We start from the raw sequence: 20,398 nt of genomic DNA, 5'->3' as shown, positions 1-20,398 counted from the left end.
CTAACAAATCTCACACTGATCAAGGTACAATTGCGCTCCTTACGTCTCTGAATCCCAGCAGGAATCTACGCACTTTATTCCATTAGCTGATATCACCCACAACTAAGAGTTGCTACGACGCAAAGTCGAAGACTTGATAAACCAATATGTCTCACACAGAAAAGTCTATTGAATAAATAAATCTGTCTTCCACAGATAAACCTATGAGTTTTGTTCCGTCTTTTGATAAATCAAGGTGAACATGAACTTTATATTCCCGAAGAACAACCTAGAAATATCAATTACCTCACAATAATCTTAATCTATACTAGCGAAAAAAGATATTGTGGAATCACAAACGATGAGACGAAGATGTTTGTGACTACTTTTTATCTTGCCTATCAGAGATTAAATCTCGAGAAAATCTTAGAGAAGATAGTACTCAATAACGATAGAAAACATTAAGATCAGAATACACAACTATTGACAAAATAGTTGGGTCTGGCTTCACAATCCCAATGAAGTTTTCAAGTCGTTAACCTACACTGTTTAGTGAAAAACCTAAGGTTAAAGGAGAATTGACTCTAGAGCAACTGGTATCACACATGAGGCGTGGAGATTATATTTCCCAGTTGCTAAATTTTTTCCTTATATATATTCTTCAAATCAGGGTTTGCAATCAATGTTACCTTGGTAACAAAACATTCAATATTCACCGTTAGATGAAATCCTGATTAGACTCAAGCTAATATCTTTCAACCGGTAGATCGAACTTAGCTTGTTACACACAGATGAAAAGTGACTTCATTTAGATATGGGTAACCGTACCTGAACGTGTGTACCATTGTTGGCTCAACAATAGTTAACCGAAGTTAGCCATATGAACACTTTCATATCAACCTTATTCATCTTAGCCATAACTAGTCCAAATGACTCAAATGAAACTAGTTCTAGAGTTGTTCAATTGTTTATATTTTCATAGAAGTATACAAGACACAATTGAAGCAAAATAGATTTTGATTCACTCGAATCAAGTCATAAACATTATAGACACAGTTTGCAAAAGATTGCGTTCCTTATTATATTATATAAATGTATTCATTCATGAACAAACCGATTTTAGAACATTATCCACTCAGGTATGCAAACGGGTACGCATACCTAAATGGCTGGACTAAGTTTGGGTTCGCTAGTACGCGAACTGGTACGCATACCTTCCAAACTCAGCAGAAATTCCCGGTCCTGGACCTCATGCCAGTACGCGTACCGGTATGTGTACTTGGTTCCCGGACTTGACTAAAACAAGCAGTACGCATATGGGTATGCATACCATGGTTCCCGGACTTGGATTACATATATGCAAGTACGCATACTATGCTTATATCCAATTGTTCCGAACTTTCATTTCAACCATTGAAACATTATCGGAAGACGACAATAGTTGTCTCACACAAATTATTAGCTTCAAAGCAATTTTCAAGTGATTGAATGATCAACACGAAACACTCCGAGTCTACATCAAATTACTGTGTCACACAAATCATGTAAGATGTTACCAGGCGATTTTCACATGATCATATTTTGACTTTCGTCAAGAATATAAGATGAACTTGGTTAAAGAAAAAATCTTACCAACACATATTTCGAGAAAATGTAAGCGAGTTAAACTCAGCTCGAAATGTCAAATGTGTATAATTGAAGTCTATATAGCTATACGACTTTTGTCTCAAATATGAGATAAAGTAAATAGACTTTTGAGTGATAGATGAGTTCAAGTCTCCACATACCTTTTGTTGATGAAGTTCCACAAGCTCTACTTAGTAGTTCTTCGTCTTCATTCGATGAACGTCGTGAAGTCTAATGCTCAACTACACTTTCTATTCTAATCCGAGACTTAGCTTTAAGTAGACTAGAAGTCAAGACTTATAGTTTTGACAACTAAACTTGACAAAAATCTTGAGATAACAATACTTGCGAGTTTGACCGAGCAGTGCTCTAACAAAGAGTTTATCCTTGGTTTTTACAACATCGATTATTAACTTTCAAAATTTGATCTCTTTTTTGCGTTTTGGCAGCAGCTTTTCCTAAGTTAACTTCTAAAACTTGAATTCTTCTTTCCTTTTTAATACCATGTTTTTTACTTAATGAAAACATGTTTTTGCAATAATAATTTCAAATCTGGCTTCAGAAAAATTGCAAATTTGAGACACTTCTGTTGAAAATTTTAGAGGAACTAAAATACAAATTATAAGAAAATAAATAGTGGAGAATAATAATAAAAAAAAGAATGAATTTTGGTGTGTGTAAGAGAATAACAGTTCTATGATTGTTGGAATATAGTTGTTGCAATTTAAAGTTGAATCGATCGTTCAGGTCTTAAACGACCGTTTTAAGTTGTTCGAGGATCATTTCAACTTAGGACGATCTGCCATGGTTTCGCTTTTGGTTCGATCATTGCTGAGATTATTTTTCTTTCTCTATTCAAAATTGTGTTTGTTCGTCCACATGACTAATCAAATATGAGATTTTTACCCGTCTCCATTCGATTTGCTCTAATAGGTTTGAAAATTAAATTAACGTTATTCGTAAATTTGAAACCGATCGTCCAGGTCTTAAACGATCGTCTCAACTTGTTCCGAGGATCATCTGAAGGTTCAATCACTATCGAGAATATTATTTTCTTCCACAATTCAAAACTTGTGTTTGTTCGTTCACGTGGATAATCAAATATATGAGATTGTTGCGCGTTTCTGTTGGATTTACTCCGATAGCTCTGAAAATTAAATTAGCGTTGTTCGTAAAGTTGAACTGATCGTCTTAACTTGTTCCGAGGATCATCTCAAGGTTCGATCACTACGAAAATTATTTTTTCTTTTTAATAGTCAAACTGTGTTTTTCCGTCCACGTGGCTAATCAAATACTATGATATTTTCACCGGTCTTCATTGAATTTACTATGATAACTCTGAAAATTAAATTAGCCTTATTCGAGGAGAGAGAATAAATAAATATGGGAATGAAGTACCCGATTAGTTTCAGCCGTAAACTTATCCTTGAGATTCGATTGAGATAAAATCTCCACAATCTCCCTCATCTTTTCATTCACTTCCATTCCTCCTCCCCTTTTAGAAAAAAACCCAAAATGTTCTTTCCTCTCCTTCAACTCAGATTCAATTCAATCACTCACTAAAACCCGATTCAATTCAATCACTCGCTAAAACCCTCCTTGCACTTTAGATTTGTTTCATCATGTTTGGGTTATTGGTTTCGCTGATTTTTATTCATCTGGGGTCGTTTATGATGAGAAAGCCAAGGAAGCGTCTAGATCATGGGTTCTGTGATGCATTGATACTCCTGGAAACACGCAGCATTTTTACGATTTCTTCTTCTTATTATTTTATATATTTTAAATTTCAATTTCGCTCCATCTCCCACGAAGAACCGAAAGAGAAGGGAGAAACAACTGTCCACCCACAACTCTATTCTCTACACTACTAGGATTCTCTCTCTTCCCGCATTTCATCACCTGTATCCCTCGCAATCACAGAGTAAGTCATTCCAATTTCATCATCTTCTCTCTTTGTTTTCGATTCTTTTTTGATCGATTTGCTTGTTCTCAATTTTTGTTTCTTCAGCATCTATTAGATTGATAGATTATTTAACACTGATTCTTGTCTTAATTTAGGGTTTATGAGTTTTGGTATGTCTTGTTTATGAGTTTTGTCTTAATTGTTTCTCAGGCTTTTCCAATTGATTCGTTGTCTGATTCTAAAAATTTCTTTTCCCTAGATAGAGATCATGCGATCCTGTGCTTTTACTTGTCCTAATATGTTGAGAACACCGAGCAATCTGTATCTTCCGTACCAAAATTCTATGTTGGTGAAGTCGCTTTTCTTCAAGAAAGCTCCTCCAGAACCAACAGCTACAGCTTTTAGTGTAAATAAATCTTCTACCTACTACTCTCTGTTGTTATTCTGTTGTTTAACCTTGTTCAATATTCACCAGTTAGAGTATGTGTTTCTGTCTATTCTCATGATTATAATTCATTAGTGTTTTTGATTATCAATTGATGAATGATAAGATAAAATCCTTTTTGGTTTCCCTCAAATTTTGGGTCTGAGCTTTCAAACACTGGGATAAGATGCTCTTCCCTCAGTAAATCTCCTAGGTTGCATACAACAGTATCTTCCCATTTATATATGGTCGTTCCATTTCTAGCTTTGATGTATAATTGTTGTTGTTATAAGCATTTTATCGAGTAATGTGACAGCCCCTATTAGTCAGCTGATGGATGAACTTTAGCATCACCTAGGAAGTTCGTCATAGTTCCATAAAGCTCACAGTGAGCATGTTCAACTGAACGCATTTTAGTTACCAGGTCAGGAATTAATGGTAGCATAATGATAGTGTGATACTAACTGTACAACATTTTATTGTGCAATTTTTTGTTGAAATTTGTTTATAGGTTTATGTTCATATATACTGCAAACTTGCAGTTGTTTCTGAAATGTTGATGACTGGGGCTGGGTATATGCAAACGCGTGTTATGGTCACATTTGATTATCTTATATGACATCTGGAGTACTTAAGCAATAACATATCTTCTCTTTTACGAGTCTCAGAAATTTCACTTTGAATAACATAGTAGGACATCTGATAAGAAAGTGCTTTGAAAGGCTTGGTTTCTTTCGAACATTTGTCATGTCCATAACATTTTTAACTAATGGGAAATATGTCAAATGTGCTTTGTCATTATGGTTATTTTGGTGTCATGAAGTTTTTGTGAGATTGGCAACTTTATTTTGCAGGTTGTTGTTAAACCTGCTCAGGAGGTGTTCAAGCAGATTGGAGTTCTCATTCCAGATTCAGGAATGAGAGTTGCTGTCTATAAAACTGGTGTTTCCACTATTGGTTGGGTATAAATCTTAACTGTTGCTTTTCAATTGTATCCCTGAATTTTCCTTCTTCATTTTTTTCATTTGTTTATGCTAATTACAGGTTTTACTTGCCCTAGGATCATTGGTTCTCTCCAAAATTCATCAAGATCAGCCGCACTTTAAGAAGGGGGATTTGGTTGAGTACAAGGATGAGGATTGCTTAGTGAAGCAAGTTGGATACTCGACTATCGTACTTGAAGGTGTTCATGGCCGTTTTGGTGTTGAAAACACTAGCGCAAACCGCTCCCTTACCAGAAATTCATCGCGTGAGGTCGTCGGCACAGAGGAATTAGTGAGTTTTCAGATGACTTTCGATGTTAAAGAAAGACATGAGGATATCTGTGACCTGATTGTAAAGCACATGAAGTCTAATCAGAATTCGAATTGTCAAATGGTTCACAACTATGCTATCATTCTCCCTAATCGAAAGGTTACTCTTCCATTTCTTGCTGGAATCTATCGTTCATTAGTTCTTTCGAATGAGAATGTTCAATACCCAACTGGTATATGATGAGACCTCCATTTGGAACTTCCTGATTTGCAGATTCAAGTAGTTGGCTGTTTGAACCGTAAGAACATTGCTAGACCTCAATATGAAAACTACAGAACAATGAAAGCGTTGATTCTTTCGGAAATAAGTAAAATCGTGGATGATAACCAGCCAAGGCCTACATGTGAGATGTGCCAGGGAAAAAAGGCACCTGAGCTCCCGAAGGTAAATGATAATCTTTGAGCTTTCGGTAAGATAGTTGTCCAGGAGGTTGTGCTAGCCTTGTATTCATCTGTCTGTATTTCGCACTAGTTGCTTGACGCTTTACATGGTATGTGAGGTCTATTTGGTCTGCTCCGTGCTGTTTATGTAGCAGAACATATTTGTTTGTGTTTCTGCAATTGCTGGTATCAGAAAGTGTTATTTTTTTGGCCTTCCATGTTTTGATTTGATCCCTTTTCCAGTTTATGACTTGGATATAGTAACAACCTCCTGTTCTTAACTTTTTTCATGTTCAACCATTCTTACTTCTGGTACCAATGGGAAGGTGATCCAAGTTCACATAGGTTGTTGAATGAAACATGATATCTATGTTGAACATTTATGCAGTTCAAAACCAGATTTATAAGTTGTCTAGTTTTATGTTATTTTGGTGATCAGGCATGAACTATTTTCTTTTTTAGGTTATAAAGCTACTGCTGTGCCACTAGTAGTAACATTAGGTTAATCCTCTGAAACATGCAACGTAGTAAGCATAATACAGTGTTTTCTGTATTGTTTATGCTGGAACTAATGATAGAATCCAATTCTACAAGGTAGAAAATGGACCAGATGGTTGCGGCACTGCTTCATAAATTCGTTCATAATAAGAGTAGGCACATATGGTCCCAAGGAAATAGAAATTCAGCAGAATAGAATTTGCTTTTAGCATTTTGTTTCTCTCGAAAGAGGTTTTTAATCCTCAAGGTATAATACCGGTAGGAAAAGAAATAGGAGTTTGATTAGGATTCATTATGTTTTCTGCCTATATAAATAAGTTGTCATGTCTTATTTTTGAATACAGAAATTTGAAGTTTAATTGATTCATTGTTTAGTTTACATTGCAAAAATTGCTTCTGCTTGCTGTGAATTCTTATCTCATCTCACGAGTACTAAGCTATTCTGATTTGTAATTTGCTTCTGTATTAAACAGGTTGGGGGGGAAAGCAATAGCGGATGAAGAAGTGAGCTAGTGTTGCCGATCAATACATTCTGACATACCCTAATCATTTCTTTTACACATTCGACATACCAAGCTCCTTCCCTAGTTATATAGAGTTTTACTTTGCACGAGATAACAAACTGCAGAAGAACTGTTTATTAACCTGCGACTTCGTTTGTACAAACATTTCCCCCATATTATTACCTCTGACAGTTCCTTGATGAAACTATGTTATGTTCTGTAATGACTAATGAGGTAATATGAATCTGCCAACTTCTACTGTATGCATATTTCGACGTTGTTTGGAATCTTTGGATCATCTTTTCTACTTCTTATTTTTGCTTAGAGAACTGTTTGCTTAGTAAATGTGAGGGTGTATTTTTTTTTTTGAGCATTTCCAGTGTTTTGAATGATTGTAGTGGCCAAATAGTCAGTTGCGGATGTGAACTTTTTCACCATTTCCACGGCCCAAATGCAGTTCTTTTCTATGTGTCTTCTGCAGTTTGACTTGGCTCTCTTATAGGAAAAGCTTTTAGGCTATGACCGTCTCAAGTACCTCTCTCTCATGATTTTGCCCCAAAACAGACTTGATCTTCTAAGAACTTTTCTAGTGTGGTAGTGTGCCCCCATAAACATCTTCACCACCCTCTTTCACCACTCTCTCTTTCTCGAAGGAAGGTCTCCTACTTAATAAAGTGCACTTTTCTGGTGTCTTAGTATGCCCCCATCAACTATTCCTCGTGATTTGCCACTTCCTTGGGAATAAGATTAGTGGCCATCTACTAAGGTGGTATCCAAGGACTGTCCTACCTGCTGGAGTTCAGAAAGTTCTTTTTCAACAAGCCATTCTTATTTCGAACTTCTCAACCAAAAGCAATTATAGGAAACTACAATGTTCTTAATTGTTCATTTTATTACTTACAATTTCCATTTGAAGCTGAAGTAACACTACGCGCGAACTCAAAAATTCCATTTTAGAGATAAATACATAAATTTGTATTGGTTTAGCTGTACACACCCCTCGCCAATATTGGGGATACTCTGATACAAAGGCTACATTCGACCTATGCACAATTTCAGTCTGTAAGCACTTAACAAGCTTACCTCTATAAATGTATGCTCATGATAAACGAATCAAAGAAATTGATTACAAACGGTTCAGTTTTACGAACCAGACTTGAAGGAATCACGGCCATGAAAAGTTTTTGTTTGGAAATGCACCCGTTTCTTATCCAGATAATAATTGTATATATAAACTCTCAATCGCATCAACAACAGTGCATCACGGGTTCGTCCAAGCAGACTCAAAGCTGTAGCTGCGATATGATGTCCAGTCAGGCCTGCAAGAACAAGTTGCTCTTTTGGAGATGCGTGTTTTATGTAGTTGTCCGGTAAAGCAATTGGCCGCCACTGAAACATGGTATAATGCAGATTAGAATTGGGATCAGAACCAGCTATCGATATGCTATGACAAATAAATGAATATCCGGCTCACAAGAGCGCACCAAGCTCAAAAACCGGATAGATGCAAGGATTCAGGAGAGAGAATATTACCTTCACCCTTCTATCAAGTTGCCCATCAAGAGAAATGAATTGTGCAACATGGGACCCAAACCCTCCCGCAGAGCCTTCCTCAACAGTTATCAAAAATGCTCTTCACAAAGCTGCCTAACAAGCTTGATGTCAAGGGGTTTGCAGAACCTTGCATCAGCAACAGTTACTTGAATACCAAGGCCGGAGAGAGGAGACCGAGCCTTCAAGCAGTTCTGCACCATCACCCCGTATCCCAGAAAAGCAGTATCTTTACCCTCTGCAAGAATCTTTCCTTTTCCAATCTTTCAACAAGTAATTTAGATTCATTTCAGAGACATGTCTGTAAAATTTCAACTCATACCAGCAAAAAATATACAAAGTACTAGGAAATTACCTCAAGAGGCATCCCATCGCAAATTAGGCTGTTGCCAACAATAGCGCCTCTCGGATACAGAAGCAAACAGGTCTGTCATCAATTTGGGCTGCAGTGGCCACCATGTTCACAAGCTCATCCTCATCGGAAGGTGCCATGACAATCATGTTTGGCAAACATGACATGAATGTTATGTCAAATGCCCCACATTGTGTAGGGCCATCAGATCCTACTTGTCCTGCACTCGAGATTGCGAATCGCACAGGTATTCTTTGCTGATCAACATCGTGGATGATCTAAGGTAAGAAATAAGAAGAAAAACTCATTAGCTTAAGAATAATGTTCATTCGCTTAATTAAAAAATCAAGAGAGTAGAGAGATAGGAAGAAGTGAAGCGAAGAAGGAAAACCTGATCATAGGCTCTCTGTAAGAAGGTGGATGGAATTACACAAAATGGCTTCAATCCTCCGCATGACAAACCAGCTGCAAAAGTTACTGCATGTTGTTAGGCCATTCCCACATCAGAAAACATGCCGGGGTATCATTCCTGAAAGAGTTTCAATGATGGATCCATTCCCATGCCTGCTTGAACAACTACAATATCTTTGTCCCTCTCTGCTTCCATTACCAAAGCTTCCACAAAATAATCACTACAGGTCCGCGAGAAACTGTTACCATTTAGTTTTGGGTAAGAAGCTAACGAGTCAGAGCTACTGGAACCTGCATTAAATCAGAGAACGTAAAAAGAAGTCAGCTCGTGAAATCATATGGCCTTCTTATTATCCATAAAATGTCACTTGACCGAGAGAAACTAGAATGTGAAGCCTATAGGCGTATCAATTGTACTTTTGCCAAATGCCCATCAAACTTGGTCTATAGAAGGTCATAAACACCTATTGATGGTGTTAGTTTATCATATTACAAACCTGGTATCAGTGCGCGCTTAAACATGTCTATACCTCGAAAACATATAGTTCCACTGACTTTTTCAAAGCTTAAGCTACGAAATGGAGAGAAAACCTTGATGTTTGATTGAAGCCTCCTTTTGCTGGTCATCTTCTAAACCCTGCATTTCCTCTGTTATCACATGCACCAATACAGGTCCTGTTGAACCCCAAAGATGCTACTTGTTGGAGGACACAAGTTAAATCTTCAACGTTGTGGCCATCAACTGGACCAATGTAATACAACCCAAGCTCTTCAAAAAGAGTTGCTCCTCGTGGACCCATCATACCACGCGCATACTCATCAACTTTAGCTACCAATTCGTGAGTGACACCCTGAAAGTCAATTATTATTGAGATGGTGATCAGAAAATCTATGTCCCCTTTGGAGTCAGGTAAAGAGCAATTGACTAGTACAGGAAAGAAAAAATACAAAGAAATAGAAAATGAAAACCACAAACAAGGTAAATGATAGTTTCCTAAAAGGCAATCACGACATTAGAGCTTTAAAGCTAATTGGTCATTAACCTTTTTTTTTTCTTTTTTCTTTTATAAGCTATATAGATCATTTTTCAAGGATACATTAAAAGTGTACCTTAGCAGCCTCCCTTAATTGCCGAAATGATTTACTAGACTGAAGCTTGCTTAGAGTACTGGATAGAGCGTTTATTGCCGACTTTGGATTCTCATCTAACTTTGGGTGTAAAGAGTGTCTGCTATCATTCAGTATAACTACCATGTTGGAGTCCAGATATCCTGCATTGCTCATTGCCTCATAGACCTGTCCAGACATAGTTGTCTCATTGCTTATCACAGTGACAACACGGTCATGCATTCCTTTAATATCTCGTGCAACAGCAATCCCTGAGAATGAATCAACATTATTCATATAAATCGCTATTTTTCTACAAAAATAACTTGGAAACAAATACAAAGTATTCTCAGTTACAAATCTCTCTCCTAGTTGTGAAGTCCAGAAAAGGAGGGACAACAGACACTGATTTTCAAATTTGAGCTGCTCTATTTAAGGGCGAAAGTAGAAAAAATGACATGGGAAAATTGAAAGCAACATTACCCAGCCCAGCAGATATACTGTTGCACCCATGTGCTGCACCAAATGCGTCAAATTCACTCTCAATGCGAGATGTAAAGCCTGAAAGACCATTCTTTTGTCTCAGAGTATGCATAAGCGACCGTCGACCTGTGAGAATTTTATGTGCGTATGCCTGTTCATTATAAATGATGAACTGCTCTTTAAAAATCATACTATCACATCTTAACTCCAATTGTATCCAAGAGATGATGATGTATTCTTCTATCTCAAATCATTACATAACGAGCTAACCATGGCTCCATCGACAAAGTAAGTTCCAACCTGTTGACCCACATCCCACAGTATCTTATCCGTTGGAGTATCAAAAACATGATGTAACGCAACGGTCAGCTCCACTGTTGCTAGACTAGCTTTAAAGCGTCTAGGCATCTTCGACATTATAAAAGATAACTCTGAACGGATCTCATCAGCTAATTGTTTTAACTCCTACTGTCACAACCATCTCCAGTGTTAGTAAAAAGAACTACAACCTACATATCTCCAGACTTGTAATTTTAGAACTTCATAAACCCAAACCTTGATAGACAAATTCTTCAAATGCCCCGGCGTCTCAACCATATCAAGTGAAGGCGTTAACGCCTTCTCCCAAAAAAAATCATCAGCTTCCGGTACAGCCCTTACTCTCCCAATACATCCCTACAGATAAAAATGTCATCACAACCAACCCTTCCAACAATTAAGTGATTTAAACAAAATTTACTAGCAACACCTAGATATTCAACATACTGTATGTTGCATTTCTCACTTAATATTACTTGAAACCAAGCTACAAATAAATTCGTAATCACAGAAAAAGATATGATATTATTGACATACCCTGCGAGTATTATCAGCTGAGCGGAGATTGAATCTGAGAAATTTGCTTCTTGGAAACTCCAATTTTGGATGCGACACACTGAATTTATCATTCTCAAGACCAATAAATCTAGCAATTGGGTGGTACTGAACAGATACAGTACCTGTGGTGGACATGATTATAGTCTACAATCCTTAATTCAGTAATCCGTACATGTCTATCTACTTGGGAAATCAGAACACTAATTTGGAGGAGAATTTTAAATGTGGGGGAATTATTTAACCGAATGAAACCCGAAATAGTATCTTTTGCTTTTGTTTGAGACCTGGGTTGCACAGCCGCGGACACGCCCCGACGCGGACGCGGACGCGGACACTACAAAACTCTTAAAAAACTAGGACGTGGACACGTATATACATATTTTATTTATATATTATTTATATATAATCATGTATTATATAACAAAGTCAAGTATTTCGATCCTAAAAATTAGAAATTATGCTACATGTGTATAAATTTCAAAAAAAAAAAAGATAACGTTTGTTTATACATGCCGAAAGTCAAATAATCAGTTATTATTAAACACATGGCACAATCAAAATGCATTCTTAGAACAACACATGCCCAACTAAGGGTATACGTGATGTCATTTCCAATTACAAAACCCTGTTAAAAACCTAAATTATTGTTCTAAATGTTTGTCTTTCTTCATTTGGTTAATAATAGTAAAAATAAAGGAAGAAGTTTAAATGAAAATGAAAAAAAATGCGTCGGACACGCGTCATTGGTGTGTCCAAACCAGACGCGCGCATGACGCGCAAATTGGTGCGTCGGACATGCGTCGTGCCAGCATCCTACACGTGTCCCGTGTCCGACGCGAGTCGGACGCGGACACGGCTCAAGAAATGGAGCGTCCGTGCAACCCAGTTTGAGACGAAGCGAATCTAATATCGAATTTAGTCATACGGTGACAAAATAAAATTGGCGCAAACGGTAAAAGATAAAAGAAGAATCGGTTGTGCTAGATGCACCGAAGTTTTGTACTTCGGTTTGCACGGAGCTCTAATAGGGATGGTGGGGCCCGTTACATCTGGAGCTTAGAAGGTTCCATTGCTATTAGTGCCCGGTGTGCACCGCTTCAGTGTATCTATCATTCTCGAAGAAGGGCTGTGCTAGATGCACCGAAGTTTTCTACTTCAGTTTGCACCGAGCTCTAATGGGGATGGTGGGGCCAAAAGAATCCGCCAACGTTGTAATCATACACGCGGATAATCGTATTGTTGTAGTCCACAGGACGAAGATTGTGGGGTGTGGGAAAGTTCCCCCTCATTTTTTTCGAAGGATGGGAGTCACGGGATACTTTTATAATTACTTCCGAAGGAAACTGATTCCGTTCCTCAGTTACATAAGTCATAAGATCTTCTAAAAAGGGTAGACTTTTTAATTTTGCAGTCACAAAAAGTTTGATTTTACGGTCATTCACAAGAGAAAATTTTGTTCAATGCATTGATGAAGGAGCTCCATTGATGGCATTGTCGAGAATAAAATTATCCGATACATATATAACTTTGTCACCAATTGCATTTGCGTAGTCCAGGTTACGGTTGTATAAAAGCTTATGCTTCTGCATCTATTTTTGAATCTGCATTTATTATCCAGGAACTTGCTGCTCCAAATATTCTATCTGCTTTGTGCCAGATGATTCCGCAGACTGCAAGATGAGAACTGTTAAGCTTTGAAGTATGGATGAATATTACATTACAACGTGCTTCTTTAATTAGAAGTTCCCTCATCAATATAAATTCTGATTTCTGATAAACAGTTGGTAGGATCCGAAACAATAATTAGGGGATCCTAATATTAGAGATAGATAAATGGTATTTTGAGTTGGCGATCATCCACCTTAATTAAGTTAAACTTATGAATTGTATTGAATTGATATATTAAACCCTATAACAAACTATGAATATACGGAGAACACTTAAGCTAATACCAAATAAGGAAAGATATACTGATTCCTAAAATAACTAATTGGTGTTGGTGTGCCAACAACTTGCTGATCAAATTTTTATAGCGGTAAGAAAGTTCGTTTAAGACTTGTGGAGAATTTTGATTTTAGACTTAATTTTTAAAACTAAAAATAAAGAAAAACTCAATTCAAAGTTGATTTCAATATTTGAAAATAATCAAGACACTAGATTCCACTATTACACATTATTGAAGGATGTTAAAATATTCCAAAACCCTGGTTACATTATAAGTCTTTTTTTTCTTAATTCACAAATAATCAGGCATATTCTCAAATATTAATTATATTTCCTAAGCATAGATTATCAATTGATTAAACAAAGTATAACCTATCAGATTGGATCACAAGTAATTATGAAAATAATGCAAACAATTTAAAAATCTGCAAAAGCAATGACTAAGTTAATTATAAAACACAACTAGAGAAAATAAAACAATTACTCATAAATCATGCATTTCCTCCATTATCTTGGTTACGCGAGAATTAGCTCATCATGGTGTAAACTCTCTAAAAATATTGATTCATGGCTCAAAGTGTTTACAAATGATGAAAGGGAGAGAAAATAAATAAAATCGAAAATTTGCAACGTTTATATTCGTTGCAAACTCATTTTTGCAAAAAACGATATAAGTTATGTGTTGCAGTAATTGTTGAACAGTCATTGAAATGGCGTTGCTTCTGGTTCAGAAGGCGAGGTTTATTAACGACAGTCTTTGGCAGCTGAATTTTCTTCGTATTCTTCACTATTGCAGTATCAACAACAAAATATGTGTAACTCGATTTTTCTTAACTATGTTCTCTCACAAACTCCCCGTAATCGACTTTACTATTCGCCAAAACCTTATATAGCATCACGGTACCCAAAAAATACTCCCCATTAACTCAGAATAATCTTCTTTATTTTCTAGCAGAGTTACGAAATAGTTTCCTTTTACGATGCTAGTAAAAGGAAACTATCATCTTCGTTTGCTCTACTCGTGTCTTCTCCTAGTTAACACTCTCCAGAACGACGCTAGTAAGAGCCTTGATGCAGTCAAACTTCCTCAGCCACAAACTAACCATCCAAAAATAACCGGAAAAAACACGAGAATAACTTTCACACCTAAACCCAATTTTTTCGAATCTGAAGGACTTATCAGTCCTGTTTAGGTGTAACATGCCGTAATGAATTGATTGCAGCGATTAAATCTTACCGCAGCTATTTCGAATCACTGCAATAGATTTACGTAGAAACTGAATTTTTTAAACCAAATTTTCTCGCCAAAATTATGGGGAAGAAGATGGCCTGCCTATATCCAACTGTTGAGTACCGTATCAGTTGGGGTGCCTTTGACACTTTTTCGAGCCAATTTTTCTACGAAATTTTTATTCTAAAAATACCTATCTTATCTTACTAATATAAAGAAAAGAGGGATTTTTGGTGAAGCCTTTTTTGGTTGGTCACAAAAAGCCAAAATAATTTGGTGTCACCCTGATATTACTAATATGACCTTAAATATTAACCATTACTATGCATTTATATTCAAGGGTGAAAATGTACATTGGATCAATGTTTGTATATTCACAAGAATGCCATTCTTTTAAAAATAAATTAAAAAATTTAAAACATAGATATCTTTAAAAATACACATCGGATTTTTACAAAATTAATATACTTGGAAAGCTCTTTGAATTATCTACATAATGAGTATAAACAAGAATATTAAATTTTTATTCTAAGATTTTTTTTTCATTATTATCATAAAAAGTCCAATTCAAGCATGTGCATCGCACATGTGGCCTTACTAGTAAATATAAAAAAAAACACAATATTATTAGAAAATTGAGTTCAAACACTATAGAAATTGGGAACAAATTAGACACATAAAATATCCCCAAACTTATTATTTGCAAGTTCTCGAGCAAATCTAATCTAGAAAAATAAAAATCCTAACTAATCATCGTAGGAAACGCGTTGCACTTAACATGTGCAATAAGCCTTTGAAACTCTAGGTGTCCCTAGTGGACGAGTTATAGTCTCGATAGGATTTACAAGAAATGTACGCACAAAACATTTACTCCAAACCCTATCTATCTATGTAGAATCTACGAACGATACTAAAATATCTCCTTAGTTGGCATACTCTCATTAACTATAGGAGGAAGTTCCCTGATTTTCAGATATAAGTGACAGAGCTCTACTCATATAGTCGCACAATGGACATCAATATCCAGAATCAAACAAATTATATGAATAAATTAAGAAGATAGATATAGATAGATGGTTTGCGATGTTGACTAAGGTGAACGATGTTTCCCATAATATATGTTTGATCGACAATGCCAAGATTTATCCTAATGGATTGAGATATTAGTCTGAATCAAGTTACAGTTGAACCCAAAAGTTTTTCTATCTCAAGCGTGTTGTTAATGTTAGTTGATCAAAATCATAATTATCTTAAGGGTACACATACCCGGTACATGTACCATGACAAATATATTCACGAATAAGGTTAAAGTACACGTACCTGGTACACGCACTTGTCATGTCAAATATTTTCAGATGCATATAAAATTATTTCTATGAGATAATTAACATTTGAATAAATATCTAAGCACACTATATAGACATGATTAATCACATTATATTTTATAGTTGTGATTCAAATTTAAAAGTCTTAAATTTTTACGAAAATGATTAAGCTTATAGTTCAATCAGCTAGTTTCGGCTAACCATCCATGAACAATGTCTTTATACACGGTTCCATTACGGTTCATCCTAAACAAAGTGTATATCTTGAAATGTCAACCACTTTTCAAAGATTCATCATTGTTTGCTTGGTTCCAAAGCTATCTTATCTTAAACCTAAAGAAACCTACGCTTTGAAAGTCTATAAAAGGGGAACCTCAAACAACTGGGATCTTTGAATCCCGACACTACTTCTTGTGTGTTCTAGTTGTAAACTAGAATCGCCCTCTTTCTAAAATCCTTATAGGATTTTTGGACTAAAAAGACTTCATAGGGATTCATGAAGCCAGGTCCAACTATCTTTTATCTTGATAGTTCGTGTATCTTGATATTGTTCTATTGTTGAGATGCTCTCTTTAACAAAATAGATAGAAATCATAAAAGTTCTCTTAGTCTCAGACTTTGTTGATTCCACATGTTTAATAATTTTAAGGTGAATAGCAATCTAGGTTGTTCTTCGGGAAGCACAAGTCCGGATTTTGAGGTAAGCTAGATTTTGTTTATTGCTATCAATTTCCAGTCTCACCTTCTGAATTTTATTATAGTCAGCAAGGGTACGGTCATCTTCGAGTTTTTTTCCCGCAAAAATCAACCTCTGCTGGTCTGGAGATATTCCCTCCTTGTCCTAGATTTTCTCCTTCACATTATTTATAGTGTCGAAGCTCTCAACCTCAAGAGTGATTGTCTTGCCAGTCAAGGTCTTGACAAATATTTGCATACCACCACAAAGTCGAAGAACAAGATGGAGAATAAACTCTTTCTGGATGTTGTAATCAGCTAAAGTCCTACTATCTTCGTGCTATTTACCAGCAAAAATCAATCTCTATTGATCAGGAGGAATTCCTTCGTTATCTTGAATATTTTCCTTTACATTTTCGATAGTGCCAGAGCTCTCAACCTCAAGAGTGATTTTCTTGCCAGTCAGAGTCTTCACAAAGATCTGCATACCTTCACGAAGATGTAGGAAAAGATAGAGAGTAGATTCTTTCTGAATATTGTAATTATCAAGAGTCTTTCCATCCTCGAGTTGTTTACCAACAAATATCAGTCTCTATTGATCAGGAGGAATTTCTTCCTTATCCTAAATCTTGGCCTTAACATTGTCAACGGTGTAGGAACACTCAACCTCAAGAGTAATGTAGTCTTCCCAGTTAGAGTTTTGACAAATATTTGCAATGATATCTGTATTGATAAAGTAATAATAACCATTTAATTTAAGTAACCATATGTAACCTTAATCAAGAACAACACAAGTACTCCTTTGTAAGGACCCTCAAGCTCGTCAACGCTATTTGATTGGTCTAGTGATGATCATGAAACAAATTAGCCGATAATAACTCGATTAGTTTAAACGAACGTTAATCAATATAAATTAATCTAACACTAAATTAGTACCGTTAGATAAAACTCGAAAAGTTATGCAAAATAGGATACTCGAACGTCCCATTCGGATACCAGACGAAGTAGATATCAACAAATTACTATGAAGGGCAAATCAGTCTTTTGCACTCGAACCGACCTGGGCTTCCCTTATCAAATAAGGTGGGTTGTTTAGTGTTCTCTATTGGTCTTATCCCTAAACCGATTGAAGAGAAATTCATTTTCTCTTTTATTCTTCTCTTTCCTTCTTCTTCTTTTCCTTCATCTCTTCTTTGCTTTCTCTGTTCTTCAGTCGAGTAACACTTTTAAGAGTAAATTCAAGAAAATTCGATCGGTGATGTTGTTTATATGAAGGAAGTGTTCATGTATCAGGGAATTAAGAAGAAGAAAGTGCTGATGTGAATCGTGATGAAGAGTAGATAGGAAATATTAGGGTTTCATCTGATTTGAAGTTGTCGGGAGTCAATTAAGTTTATGGGGTCGATGCTCGATGAAACTTAAGAGGGTTTGTTGTTGAATTATCGAATGGAGTCTATTCTGATGAAGAATCACTAAACCAGGTAAATTAGGGTTCTTCAATTTGAATTTGTTTCTTGTAAATTGGATAATAGATGATAAATGTTAGATGGGTCTGTTTAGATTGAAGATGAATCAATTATATGGAGTTTTAATTTCAGCTTAAGTGTGAATTTGGGTTTGCCCTGTTCTTCCCCAATTTGAAATTAGGGTTCGTGGATTCTTATTGAATTAGTTGTTGATTGATTTAGAAAGATGGGTTTGTTCTTAATTAGTGTTTGATGGAGTTGTGGGGTTGTTCTGAAGAAGAAAAGGTTAATTAGAGAATGAAGTTAGGGTTTCTGAGATTTGGAATCGGTTTGAGAGAATTTCTGAAGAAGGATTAGAAGATGAAGCTGTTGGTTTAGGGGATTGAATTTAATGATGGTTATGTTGTTAATTGAAGTTTAATTGGATGTCTTGGGGATGTGTTGGTAGTGAATCGAAGAACTAAGGTTTGAAGCTTTTGAAATGGAGGTTTAATGGTTTATGAATTAAGATGAGGTGTTGAACCAGATCAAGCCAAAGAAGAGGTTAACTCATTTGCTTCAATAACTCTGTTTTGAGGTAAATGTTATTAACAATAAACTTAGTAAAGTTATTTGATTCTTATAGTGAAGTTATGAGATTGTTAATTGGATTAAGAATTTAAATGTTGTAAGAGTTGAGATTGATTTGAGTGTTGATGTTGCTGTGGTAGCTACTGTGATGTTTTTGAATACATGGAAAGGTTTGTTGTAGAGAAAGGGTAATGGTTCTGTTGAGTTGAAGTTGTTGGTGTGACATCAAAGTCACAATTGCTGTGACTTATAGATGTTAAACTGAATGTGTCGTGGTTGGGGATTGCAGGTGTTGTTGTTGAGAGTATAGTTGAGCTGTATAGGTTAGTTATGGCAGTGATGTTTGTTAGAAGTGGTGTTTAACTAAGATCAGTTGAAGTAGTCTTTAACTTGGCCGCAACAGATGGAATATATGTAGAGCGAGTGTTGCTTGTACTGCAATTGCAGGTAAGCCGAGTTTATGATTGTGAACAAGGTCTGAAGTTTTATATAATTTGTATGTGCAATGTTTAAAGTTGATGCTTTATGTTTAATCTAGTTGAATTGAAATAATGAAATAGAAGTTAGTTGTTAGGAAGTCTTAGTTTGAGTCACGAGTATTTTGATGCTTAGTTTGGCCTGAGCAAGGGCATGTACCAGAATCCTGTTACTAGTCTGACTGATATACCCAGTCTGACTCGTTTATCTGACTGAGTCGACTCTCTGTGTTGACTCCGATTTGACTTTGACCAGATGATCAGGACTTTGACTTTGAATGGACGTTGACCGTTGGAAGACCCTTTTGACCGTCAAGGACCGTTAGTTAGCCAGTTGTATCAGGCCTTATATTAATGGGCCAGAGTAGTGTACTTGGGCTTAGGTTTAGTTTTGTCCTATCTTAATGTGTTGGACCCTTATGGTCTGATTTAGCTTTTGGTTTCTTCTAAAAAGTTGTAGATGTTCATAAGACTTAGTTAATGAGCTTAGAACCATTAGTTAGACTTGTATGAGCCTTGTATGAGCCTTTTGGCTAATCTTTTAGAGTTCCTGGGTGATTAACAATTAGTTATTAATAAACGATCGATTCAAAGGATGAACCAGTGAATCGTGGATCTCGAGGTAGGCAGCAAAAGAGGTGGGAATACTTTAATTCTTTTGTGACCATTATTTTTTTCTTTTACAAAAGTTTACGTTTATCAAACTCATGCACTATTTGGTTGTGTTTTTCACGCATTGTTTAATTTTAGTTACGAAAGTTCTGTTATTTCTTTTAATCTTTCCATTGTTTGGAAAGGAAGTGTAATGTTTGGTTTATCTTTTATGAATTTTTTATGGGAAATAAGAATTTCCTTATGTTCATTTATACTTTCATGCATATTTGGGTGTGTAATTGTCACCCAAGTTATCTAGGTGTGTAATTGTCACCAATATTACGGGTGTGTACATTCACCCACAGACTATCTAGGTATGTAATTGTCATCAGTATTACGGTGTGTAAATGTCACCACATAAATAATGGTTGGTGTGTATTTGTCACCAATCCGGTGTGTAAATGTCACCACAGAAATAAAGAAGGAGTTAGTTCCATATACATGTTGATTAATTCAATGAGTTGGTTTTTCTTTTAATATTTGGGAAAACATGTATTGTTTTCCACATCATGCCGATGTTTGCTTAAAAGTTATATGTTATTCCTACGGGGCACCCCTTTTAGAGATGATGTGCTCACCCATTCCCACTTTCAGTTTCAGAGACAGATCAAATTGTGCACGTGACGATAAAGCTTCGAGAAGTTGATTAC

The 20,398-nt window shown here is 36.0% G+C and overlaps 1 protein-coding gene and 1 pseudogene across 3 annotated transcripts; one reads left to right on the top strand and one right to left on the bottom strand.

The window, feature by feature from the left end:
• The first annotated feature begins 3,038 nt into the window (after positions 1-3,038).
• LOC113340894 lies at positions 3,039-6,925 on the top strand. 3 transcript variants are annotated; one of them, XM_026585943.1, is made up of 6 exons: positions 3,039-3,526; positions 3,772-3,914; positions 4,787-4,894; positions 4,977-5,345; positions 5,460-5,630; positions 6,598-6,925. In XM_026585943.1, exons 2-6 carry the CDS (start codon positions 3,777-3,779, stop codon positions 6,622-6,624), a joined length of 813 nt encoding a protein of 270 aa, XP_026441728.1. In that variant the 5' UTR covers positions 3,039-3,526; positions 3,772-3,776; the 3' UTR covers positions 6,625-6,925. The 3 variants fall into 3 exon arrangements, with proteins under 3 accessions (XP_026441728.1, XP_026441729.1, XP_026441730.1); XM_026585944.1 differs by having other exon boundaries at positions 3,768-3,914; XM_026585945.1 differs by having other exon boundaries at positions 3,719-3,914.
• A 648-nt stretch (positions 6,926-7,573) lies between these two features.
• On the bottom strand, positions 7,574-11,598 carry LOC113340821 (annotated as a pseudogene).
• Between the last annotated feature and the right edge of the window lie 8,800 nt (positions 11,599-20,398).

This window comes from Papaver somniferum, unplaced genomic scaffold, assembly GCF_003573695.1.
Source record: "Papaver somniferum cultivar HN1 unplaced genomic scaffold, ASM357369v1 unplaced-scaffold_24, whole genome shotgun sequence".
Classification (NCBI taxonomy): Eukaryota; Viridiplantae; Streptophyta; class Magnoliopsida; order Ranunculales; family Papaveraceae; genus Papaver; species Papaver somniferum.
This window is presented reverse-complemented; position numbering and strand designations above follow the sequence as displayed.